Source organism: Geotrypetes seraphini, chromosome 9, assembly GCF_902459505.1.
Source record: "Geotrypetes seraphini chromosome 9, aGeoSer1.1, whole genome shotgun sequence".
NCBI classification, from domain to species: Eukaryota; Metazoa; Chordata; class Amphibia; order Gymnophiona; family Dermophiidae; genus Geotrypetes; species Geotrypetes seraphini.
The window spans coordinates 119,451,979-119,464,250 of record NC_047092.1 but is presented as its reverse complement, the minus strand read 5'-3'; the positions used below and the strand labels follow the sequence as shown (position 1 = coordinate 119,464,250).

General features: G+C 44.5%; 1 protein-coding gene across 3 annotated transcripts in view; it reads right to left on the bottom strand.

The window, feature by feature from the left end:
• The window catches only part of KIF1A (kinesin family member 1A), a 627,076-nt gene that overhangs the window by 494,805 nt on the left and 119,999 nt on the right, over window positions 1-12,272 (bottom strand). For all 3 annotated transcript variants that reach the window (XM_033958697.1, XM_033958695.1, XM_033958696.1), the window contains exons 3-4: window positions 2,018-2,094; window positions 1,115-1,294 (exon numbers count right to left, since the gene is read on the bottom strand). In XM_033958697.1, coding sequence (XP_033814588.1) covers window positions 1,115-1,294; window positions 2,018-2,094 — 257 coding nt within the window. The remainder of the gene's footprint in view (window positions 1-1,114; window positions 1,295-2,017; window positions 2,095-12,272) is intronic.

Sequence of the window (12,272 nt, the reverse complement as noted above, 5' to 3'; positions counted from 1 at the left end):
GCTTAGTGGTTAGTGTAGATGGGCAGAGTAGATTTTTTTCTTCTTCTATATTTCTATGAAATTGATATTCAAAACAAGTCATACTTTCATCAGTGCCCAGTGAATGCATAATTTGCCTATTTGTAGATTTTCAGCTGTCATACAGATACTGAGTCAAAAATCTGTCTGAATGGCCTTATACTATCTGTACAGTATAGCGCTGTGTTTGGGTAGAACAGGGGCAGGCTTTCAAATTATCTAGGTGGAGGCTTTCTCCAGCCATTATCCAGATACATTTCAAAGTTAATTATCAGTAAACCAGCTGTGAATAATTGGAAATGTCCAATCTAGACATTTAAAATTGTTCATATACACAGTGGTACTATATTTATAACTATTGCTACCAAATATCTATGTATAAATTATTCATATCTTCTACATATAGAATATAAATATAAGACCCCAAATATTGACCTGCACTCCAATACTGTGCCTCTTGCCCCTGCATCCTGTCCCTTCTGATGACTTCCTTTCAAAAGGAGTGGGATATGCAGCACTCGAATGTGGGCCCTAGCATGATTATAAACCAGGAGAGCCTCCCCTGCCGTGCTTATCTTGTTTATGTACCATGTTCCACTGGCCCTGGGTATTTTGTCTCATGGTGAACAGTATAAAGGCCGTCTTGTAAAGATTCAAAAGTACCATAAACTCTAATCTAGTGGTCTCAAACTCAAACCCTTTGCAGGGCCACATTTTGGATTTGTAGATACTTGGAAGGCCTCAGAAAAAAATAGTTAATGGCTTATTAAAGAAATGACAATTTTGCATAGTTTATAATTTTGCATAGTTTATAAATCTTTCCTTTTGGCTAAGTCTTAATAATAATATTGTAATTTATAGCAAAAGAGACATATAATAAGAAACTGTTTTATTTTACTTTTGTGATTATGATAAATATACCGAGGGCTTCAAAATATTACCTGACGGGCCACAGGTGGCCCGAGGGCTGCATGTTTGAGACCAGTGCTCTAATCAATGACATCTAGTTTCAGTGTTTATTTATAGGATGATAAACAGGTCCTATCATCTTCCACAAATTTCTAGGCAACTACCATAATCTAGTAGCTTTATTTACCTGTGGGATGATGCCTTGTTGATCTTTCTCCTGTTTTCCCATCATGGTATAAGATTTCCCAGCTCCTGTCTGTCCATAGGCAAATATGCAGACATTATAACCTTCAAAGGCATGCTGTAACATCTCCTCACCAATGTCCTGATATACCTGCTTCTGGGATGCATAGTTAATGTCTTGAGGCTGAGAAAAACCAAAGAGAAGGAAAGAGATGATATTAGTGCTTTATTTCTTATTTATCAGCAGAACATCAAGCATAACAGGCCTGATTCTATAAATGGCACAATAGCCAATTTCTACACGGACCCTAAAATTTTTTAATTGGCTTAATCGACGTGATAATTGAAAATGCCATTAAAAGCCAATTAAAGAACAATTTTAAAATGATTAATTTAATTTCTGCATGGAAATTAGAGCAGCGCCTACATCAAGGTGCCTACTGGTGTTTACATGAAAAGTAGGACTGACTAGGGGCAGAATTTGGGTGTGGAAAGCGTTAGGCATCAGTATTTTGGCCAGGAAAACCTTGGCCTAATATACTGGCACCTAGGTTGTAGACACCTTCTGGTGCCTAACTTGATTAAGAAGCCGGTAGTCATGATTTTATAAATGGCGCCTAAATTTTATTGGCATACGGTAGGCAACATTTCCCTAGGTACCTATCAATTTACGTGCTGTTTATAGAACCAGGCCCAACAAACATACCCAAAGAATGCTAATAAGTACTTCTTCCAGTACTTCCAAATTTTCTCCTGCCAATGAAGCATGAGCTAAGAACATATTATGCTAGCTAACACCAGATTATAGATGCCATTTTTGCTTTTGACATTCCCTGTCAAGAAACTGTTAATGCAAAGCAGCTGCAGATCTGTACATTATCGCCATTTCCAATAATACTGCACTTACCGTAGTGTGGGACCAATAAGAATAGTCAAAGTTGAAACTTTTGGGTGTCTCTTTTGGCTGCTTCGGGTTTATGATGGCTAAGAAATAAAAATGAAACAGAATAGTGAGTATCCTGTCAATAAAAGACTTGAAGAAAGGAATAAGAACAGTTTCTGAGTTTTTACAAATAACACTATACTTTCCCATTGCTAACATGAGGCAGAATTCAAAAAGCCAACAAACTTCCAATTCCTTAATAAACATGAACTAGTACATGGGAGTGCGCTGGGTGACCCTCTCCCCAAAAATAGGGATGAGCTTTAAACCAGAGGTGTCAGACAGCAGACATGGAGGGTTACAAACAGGATAGGCTTTCAGGATATCCCTAATAAATATGCATTACTTGGTACTCCAACACTACAATATAGGGCACAATTAATCTAACTGCCTCCCAAGAGTAATTTAATACATATAATATAACAAGATATCAATACAATCTCTTTAATAAATAGCTTTAATTATAACATCTTTTTACTTAATAAATAGAATAAATGGAACCATATTACATTTACAATTAATCACAGTCATTAAAATCTATCTAAACCACCTAAACCAGTGTTCTTCAACCTTTTTACACCTATGGACTGGCGGAAATAAAATAAGTGAGGAAGAAGGAGCCAGCCCGAAGATAACGCCCCATCGATCGCACTGCGGACCAGCGGTTGAAGAATACTGTTTTAGGCCCGAGAAATAAGAACTAGCTTAACACAGGTTAGTCTTAGGATAGCTGTACAGGTTGTTTTACTTCCTTAGATTACTATAACTCATTGTATTACAGTATCACTGAAAGGGAATATAAGAGACTACAGCTACTTCAGAACACGGCAGCTAAGTTAATTTTCTGAGTAGGCCGATTTGAGATGGCAAATTCATTACTGGAACCCCATAGTTAAAAATCAATTCAAAAGTTGTTAAAAAAAAAGTAGACACCAGGATTGTATCTAAGCATGGCACTTAGCGGCGCCTAAGGCCAAAGTAGGCATGGTTAGGGGCAGAGCTGAACTTAGATGCTGCTATGTGCGATTCTCCATCAAACTTAGGCGCCGGTAATGTAGGCCTTAAAAACCCTAGCATACATTACTGGCGCCTAAGTTTTTCAGCAGCTGCAATGCTGTTAACGGCACCTATGCGTGATTGACACACAACTAGTACTGTAATTTGAAGATGCCGGCCAATGCAAGCTCCGTTTACAGAATCTGGGCATGAGCGAATAAGCACATGTATTTTTTTAGTTCATGCCTTTCCAGCGGTAGTTCAAGGTAAGACATTCATGTACAGAAGGTATTTCCCTGTCCCCTGAAGATTTTATATCTGAGGCAATGGAGTGACTTGCCCAAGGCTACAAAGAGTACCAGTAGGATTCAAACCCTGGTTATTCAAGCTTGCTGCTCTAACTATTGGCTATGCCTCCACACAAGTGGCAGATAGCACTAGAAGAGACAGTGTGTGTGTATAAGTCTGTCTGAGAAGTGCATAAGTATGCCTGAAGAGTGAGTGCATGTACCTGTGTATCTGAAGAGCAACCTTATGTACGTGTGTGCATATATACAGTACTGTATAGGTCTGAAGAATGAGAGCATGCATGTGTGTGTCTGCAGAGTGAGAATGTGTACATGTGAATCTTTGTGTCATTGAAGAATGAGGGAGTACATGTATGTGACTGAAGTATGAGAGTGCATGTGTGCATATATTATCATATAAATAGAATGCATGTACTAAGTGAAGGGAAGGGTTCAGCATGGGGAATTTACCCAGCAAATTATTAGGTTACCTGGGCAAACTCCATTTAAAATGATCCTAATAATGACGCCCTTTTATCTATATCCTTTCAGAAGCATCATAGGAAACTAAATATCATCTTATTTATTTATTTAATTTTCTATATTGTTCTCCTAGGGAAGCTCAGAATGGTTTACATAGATTTATTCAGGTACTGAAGCATTTTTCCCTGTCTGTCCAGCAGGCTCACAATCTAATATATTTGGGGCAATGGGGGACCAAGTGACTTGCCCAGAGACACAAGTAGCAGTGTGGGTTTGAACCCTCAACCTCAGAGTGTTGAGGCTGTAGCTCTAACCCAGTGACTCTCAAACTGTGTGCCGCGGCACAGTCGTGTGCCCCAAAGAGATTCTGGGTATGCCACAAGAGATTCCAGAATTTTACATTATTTTTAAAAATCCCCTTCATAGAATAGATGACATGTACATCACATATGCAAGAGTCTGTCAATGTTATGAGCGTCTATGTGCGTAAGGATACAATCGCCCAGACAAGCCTCATTCTTTGATGTGATTGGTCCTTGAATACTAACAGCAAGTAGTTTAATTTACTTATGTTTTTTGCAGTAGTTATTCTAACTCGAGCAACAAAGCAGTCAAGGCTTTGTTACCATTTGGATCTTCTTATCTTTGCAAATTTTGATTTTGAACTCTGACAGAAATTAAATCAAATAAAAGAGAATGACAGTAGATGGTGGATGATAAAATGTGTGTTTTTCAACTATTGCTCTATCCAAATGTATGTCCCTCTTGCACTGACATGCCATAGTACTTACATGCACCCTTTTAGAATAAAGTTTTGGGCACATACAAGTTAATTATCTCTGTATTATGTGTACAGTGGTGCCTCACACAACGAACTTAATTCGTTCCAGGAGCAAGTTTGTTATGCGAAAAGTTCGTTATGTGAAATGCGTTTTCCCATAACAATACATGTTAAAAAAAATAATTTGTTCTGTAGCATATAATATGCTAAGATGACATAAAAAAAGATACATTTTTTGTTATTATTTTTATTTAGATACATCTAAAAACATAATTTTTTTTTAAACAAACACACATTTTTTAAATTTTAAGACAGACTAAGTAGAGTCTACCGAATCTTGCACATCTTCATCCATTTTCTGCTTTTTGGCTGATGGTTTCATGAAAAACCTGTCCAAAGTCGTTTGTTTTTCTCTTTTCTCTTTTCTCCAACATCTGCCGGAAATAACGGACAAGAGTATCGGAGTAAAGATCGTTGATCCTGTTTGCTTCAGCTGAATCCGGATAGTGGGCATTGGTAAACTCCTGAACTGCTTTCCATTTGACCAGGATGTTCTTGATGTCAGCAGTTGGGATTGGTTGATTGTTTGATTGTTGCTCCTCGTTATCAGATAACGCTTCCCTTTGAGCATTGTCCTGTTGCTGGACCAGAAGTGCTTGGAGCTCTTCAGTTGTCAGCTCTTCTTCGTGTTCCTCAATAAGCTCCTCTACATCCTCTTCCTCTACCTCTAATTCCAACCTTTGGGCCACTGTGATGATGTCCTTCACCACTTCTGTGTCATCAACTACTGCTTCTTCCTGGGTCCACGAAGGCACAAGCATCTTCCAAGCAGAAATTAGGGTCCTTTGTGACACTTCTTCCCAGGCCTTCTGTATAAGTCGTATTGCCATAAGGACATCAAATTTCTCCTTCCAAAACTTTCGGACAGTCATATTGTCTCCACCAAACTCGCATTCTTCAAACACCTTATTAAAGAGGGCTCTAGTGTAGAGTTTTTTAAAGTTCGCAATAACTTGCTGATCCATTGGCTGAATAATGGATGTGGTGTTTGGTGGCAAATACTGCACCTTGATAAAAGGATAATTTTCCTGCAATATTTACTCTAGGTCTTTTGGGTGAGCAGGGGCATTGTCAAGTATCAGCAGGGCTTTGAGCGGCAGTTCTTTTTCCAGCAAGAATTTCTTCACGGCAGGAGCAAAGGTTTCCAGAATCCATTCGTTGAAGATAACTTGGGTCACCCAGGCTTTTTGATTGGACTTCCAATGGACGGGCAGTTTGGACTTAATAACGTTATTTTTCTTGAAAATTCTTGGATTTTCAGAGTGATAAACCAATAGAGGTTTGATCTTGAGGTCTCCGCTGGTATTAGACGAAAACATAAGGGTAAGTCTGTCCTTCATGGCTTTGTGTCCTGGCAATTTCTTCTCCTCTTTTGTAATGAAGGTTCTGCTCGGCATTCTTTTCCAGAAAAGACCCGTTTCATCGGCATTGAACACTTGTTGTGGGCAGTATCCTTCATCCTTAATACATTTTGAAAGTTAATAGAGAACTTTTCTGCTTCTTTCTTGTCAGCACTGCCAGCCTCACCATGCATAGTAACGCTGTGGATTCCACACCTTTTCTTAAATCTAAAAAACCACCCCTTGCTGGCTTTGAATTCTTCTTCATTAGCTTGATTGCTGCTACTTCCAGGGACGTTTTTCTTTAGATCGTCATAAATTCTCTTGGCTTTGTGACAGATAATATCTTGGGTTGTTACGTCACCTTTCACCTGCCTGTCCTTAATCCAAATTGCTAATAGCCTCTCCATTTCCTCGTGGATTGAAGACCTATGTTTTTCATGAAATAGTTTTGATACTCCTTTGGCTACTTTGGCTGATTTGATTGCATCCTTATTTGTCAAAATGGTGAAAATGGTGGTCTTGCTGAGGCCAAACTCTGTGACGAGGTCACACTGTTTTACCTCACATTCACTCCTTCTAATTATTTCCCGTTTCATTTCAACAGAAATCACCTTCCTGCTTTTTTTAGAAGCCATGATATAAAGTATATAAAAAATATTGAGTTTATCTTAACAGGACGACTGTATACAGTGAGAAAACTGGGACTTAATTTTTCTTTTTTTTTTTTCTAGCATCGGGGAAGCGGCGAGAGTAGCTCCGCCCCCCCCCCAACGCATCAGCAGTAGGCGCCGGGCCCCTCCATAAAAGGAGGCGAGCCGACGGTCCGCCACTGCACAGGGAGCCAGGCGAAGGGCTGTGAGAGAGGGCAGTTAAGCGCAGTGAGTAACGCAGCTCGGGCGACTTCGTTGTGTGAAACGAAGTTCGTTGTACGAATCAAGACATGAAGTTCGTTGTGTGCAGCGTTCGCTGTGCGAGGCATTCGTTATGCGAGGCACCACTGTACAAGGTACAGAATTGCTTTTCATGCTACTCCATTCAAAGCATGTGCTTGCCTAGGTCCCATGGACACTCACAAATACTGCAGTCACATCTGCGGTTATGCTCTGCACTTTTCCCCTGTTGCTTTTGGAAAAGTGAAATGTATGAGAAGGTCATGAATGAAAATGAGTTTGGAGCAGGGAATACAAGAAAAATGAATGTGACTCTGGGGATAGGAGAGAGAGAGAAAAGAAGTAAATGGTGGTTCACATATGTATGTTTGACTATGGATCAATCCAGGCCTGGAACATTTCTATTTGCAATGATAAAAAGTGCAAAGCAAGAAAGCCAAACATTGTAGCAAAAGAGAAAAGCAGAAGAAAGGCATTAATAGAAGTTACTCTGTAATAAGTGAGGTAAAAGGGAAGTTTCTCAAATACCAAAAGGTACTTGTAGAATTAGAAACAAGCGATGATCATAAATCCATTTATAAAATGGAAAGAACATTAGCTATTCAAAAAGGGAACTTTGATAAATTTCAGGATGTGTGGGGGCCATTATCAGAATATTGTAAAGAATAAGTATATATTTTTTTGCTCTGATTAGTACAAATGAAAATAGGGTGGGGTGGGGGAATTTATTTTTGAAAAAATGTTTTTATGAAATTTAAAAGGATGGGAGGGAAGGGGATAAATTTAATTTGTTAAGATTAATTGTAGAATTTCAAGTGTTATATATACAGTATGTTAAAATGATAATACCAATGTTGATGTAAGTTATAAAATGAATAAAGAATTAAAAAAAAAAAAGAAACAAGGAATGGGCAGCTCAAAACTTTTATTTTATATTTTTTGCCATTTCATTTGTTGCATTGTTCATTTTGGTTGGTCTTCATTTTTGTTTGGGGGGAATGTAACCTTTTTGCAAATAGTATTTTGGAAACCCCCCCCCCCCACACACACACACAGAAAGGACTCAATTCTATAAATGGTGCTGAAAAATCAGCATCAACTAAAAACCGTGCTAAGTGCTTTTAGATTAAAAAACACTCACAGTTAGGTGTCATTTATAGAATAGTTTTAATGCCAGAATCTACACCTCATTTTAGACGCAAGTATCTATATCAACTAAACCCTGGTGTAAATTCTCCTCCGCGGGCACCCACAGCTGCAATCGGCAGCAAACTCTTCTCGGAGCCGGCTCCTCCACGGAGCCTCCAGTGAAACTCCCCTCCTCCAATCCGGGCGTGTGAGCCAGCTCCGCCCCCCCCATTGGCGAAACCTAACAACTTGCCCTGAGACAACGGAGCGGCCATTGCTGAACCTGCAGCCAGCAGAGTTTGCAGCTTTCGGGCCCGGTTCTCCACAGAATCCTCCACCGGCACCCACAGCTGCAATTGGCAGCAAACTCTTCTCGGGTCCGGCTCCTCCACGGAGCCTCCAGTGAAACTCCCCTCCTCCAATCCGGGCGTGTGAGCCAGCTCCGCCCCCCCATCGGCAATACCTATCAACTTGCCCTGAGAGAACGGCGCACAGCCATTCGGCGCGCCGGCCGTGCGCCTTAGCATGCACCTTTGCGAAGCGTCTGAATGAAGTGTCCAAACCCAGAACAAACGATAAGTACTCCTTTAACTTGACCTTTAACTGTTTTTATCTACAATTAGAATCTGCATGTATAGACTGCTCTCATAGCCAGCATATATAGCCTATTACTGCATGAACAATAACTTATACTGCCTGCCCCGCACGTATAGCCAGCTTGTACAGCCTGACACCACATGTACAACGTGTAACTGCATGTACAGCTTACTATTGCATGAAAAGCCTGTGACCGCATGTATAACCTGTTATTCCAAGAACAGCCTGTTTACTACATGATCAGCTACATGTCTAACTGTATGTATAGCTACTGTATGTATAACCTGTTACTGCACGCTTAACCATTCAATACCTGTCACAACTATATACTGCATGTCCATCATTCTACCCCAGGTACAATCTATTTCTACACACACACCTTACGCCCTCCCTAAACTTAACTTGCTACCCAAGTTATAACCCACTAGATAGAACATTAGATTCTGGACTACCTGAAGGCCTCTAGTGGGTGAAGTTTTTCAGATTAATATCTCAAAGCCCACACTTTATCACATAAGCATCTGTGAACTCAGCCAAAATGAAGGCTGCAAACAATATACAAATAATACTGTGCATAGTCTACTTAATCTGTTACAGAAGCTGGTGTAACGATGAAAGGCCCCCTGAACCAATACCAGTCCATATCTCTTGGCAAAAGCCAATCAAAATGAACAAACCTACGGGTTCACCCCAATTCCTATACAACTGTTCTGAACTTGGCCCATCACAAATCCCCATAGCAAACACCATTCACAAACCTTCCAAATTGCACAGAAACAAGACCAAAAACAGAAGTAGTCTAAAAAAGTTAAAATCCACCAGAACCCCTATCTCAACACAATATAGGAACTTCAAGGGATATTATTTGAACACCCGGTCCGTGAGAAACAAGGCTCAAATTATACACGACTGGATCGAACAAATGAATCCAGACCTCCTATTTCTAACTGAAACATGGATGGTCTCTGATACTGATGTCATAATGAAGGAAATGTTACTGCAGGGGTACAAAATCGTACCACTATCTAGAAGCTGGAAAAAAGGAAGAGGTCTAGCAATAATCGTAAAAAAAATTCTTGGAACTTAGTAGAATAGATTTTAATACTACAGAAGAATTGAAAATCCTAACTTGCAAGATCACTAACACCGAACTGAAAGAACTATTACCGTATTTTCGCGGATATAACGCGCACCAGTGTAAAACGCGCACAGGGGTATAGCGCGCAGAAATCACGATGATATGTACAAAAACTTTTCTATACCGCGCTCAGGCATATAACGCGCATGCTGCCCGACTCTCCTCTGGCCACCCCGACTCTCCTTTCGCTCTCCCCGACTCTCCTCTGGCCACCCCGACTCTCCTTTCGCCCTCCCCGACTCTCATCTGGTTGCCCCGACTCACCCTGACTTTCGGTGCACTGCCCCGACTCTCCTCTGGTTGCCCCGACTCACCGTTCACCCGCCCTGACTTTCGGTGCACTGCCCCGCCTCTCCGTGCCTGTCCCCCTTGAAGTCCTGTCCCCCCTTGAAGGTCTGCCTGTCCCCCCTTGAAGGTCTGCCTGTCCCCCCTTGAAGTCCTGTCCCCCTTGAAGGTCTGCCTGTCCCCCTTGAAGATCTGCCTGTCCCCCCTTGAAGTCCTGTCCCCATCCTGAAAGCCTGATGCCCCCCTCGACGTCCGATTCTTCTCCCCCCTCGGCAGGACCACTCGCACCCCCACCCCGAAGGACCGCCGACTCCCCGACAATATCGGGCCAGGAGGGAGCCCAAACCCTCCTGGCCACGGCGACCCCCTAACCCCACCCCGCACTACATTACGGGCAGGAGGGATCCCAGGCCCTCCTGCCCTCGACGCAAACCCCCCCCCCCCAACGACCGCCCCCCCCCAAGAACCTCCGACCGTCCCCCAGCCGACCCGCGACCCCCCTGGCCGACCCCCACGACACCCCCACCCGCCTTCCCCGTACTTTGTGTAGTTGGGCCAGAAGGGAGCCCAAACCCTCCTGGCCACGGCGACCCCCTAACCCCACCCCGCACTACATTACGGGCAGGAGGGATCCCAGGCCCTCCTGCCCTCGACGCAAACCCCCCTCCCTCCAACGACCGCCCCCCCCCCAAGAACCTCCGACCGACCCGCGACCCCCCTGGCCGACACCCCCACCCCCCTTCCCCGTACCTTTGGAAGTTGGCCGGACAGACGGGAGCCAAACCCGCCTGTCCGGCAGGCAGCCAACGAAGGAATGAGGCCGGATTGGCCCATCCGTCCTAAAGCTCCGCCTACTGGTGGGGCCTAAGGCGCGTGGGCCAATCAGAATAGGCCCTGGAGCCTTAGGTCCCACCTGGGGGCGCGGCCTGAGACACATGGTCGGGTTTGGCCCATGTGCCTCAGGCCGCGCCCCCAGGTGGGACCTAAGGCTCCAGGGCCTATTCTGATTGGCCCACGCGCCTTAGGCCCCACCAGTAGGCGGAGCTTTAGGACGGATGGGCCAATCCGGCCTCATTCCTTCGTTGGCTGCCTGCCGGACAGGCGGGTTTGGCTCCCGTCTGTCCGGCCAACTTCCAAAGGTACGGGGAAGGGGGGTGGGGGTGTCGGCCAGGGGGGTCGCGGGTCGGTCGGAGGTTCTTGGGGGGGGGCGGTCGTTGGAGGGAGGGGGGTTTGCGTCGAGGGCAGGAGGGCCTGGGATCCCTCCTGCCCGTAATGTAGTGCGGGGTGGGGTTAGGGGGTCGCCGTGGCCAGGAGGGTTTGGGCTCCCTTCTGGCCCAACTACACAAAGTACGGGGAAGGCGGGTGGGGGTGTCGTGGGGGTCGGCCAGGGGGGTCGCGGGTCGGCTGGGGGACGGGCGGAGGTTCTTGGGGGGGGGGGCGGGCGTTGGGGGGGGGGGGTTTGCGTCGAGGGCAGGAGGGCCTGGGATCCCTCCTGCCCGTAATGTAGTGCGGGGTGGGTTTAGGGGGTCGCCGTGGCCAGGAGGGTTTGGGCTCCCTCCTGGCCCGATATTGTTGGGGAGTCGGCGGTCCTTCGGGGTGAGGGTGCGAGTGGTCCTGCCGGGGGGGGGGGATGTATCGGACGTCGGGGAGTCGGCCGGGCAAGAGGGCTTGGGCTCCCTCTTGCTCCGATCGTGGATGCGGGTGCGGGTGGGAGCGCGTGCGAGCGGTCGTTCGGGGTGGGGGTGCGAGCGGTCCTGCTGGGGGGGTGAATCGGGCGTCGGGCGGGGTGGGAACTATGTTTAAAAACTTTTGTATACCGCGCTCAGGCATATAACGCGCGAGGGGTATGCGCGGTACGTAAAATCACGTATAACGCGCGCGTTATATCCGCGAAAATACGGTAACTGTGACACTATTCTACATCCCCCCCAAAAAATGGTCAAGTGTCAAAGAAGAATTCTTCGAATTCTTCTCAGCCAACACCATAAGAGGTCCATATAATATGTTGCTGGGAGACATAAACATACACTTAGAACAAGTGGAAAAAAAAGGAAGTAATTGAAATCGACACTTTCCTAACTACCCTAGGCTTCATAATACCAGACCAGGAGGAAACACATGAAAAAGGACACCAATTGGATGTTGTCACTTTTTCTCACAAAGACATCTCCGTACCGAAGATCCAATATTGCATAGGTGCTTGGGAGAAATGCACATGGTCAGACCATTAC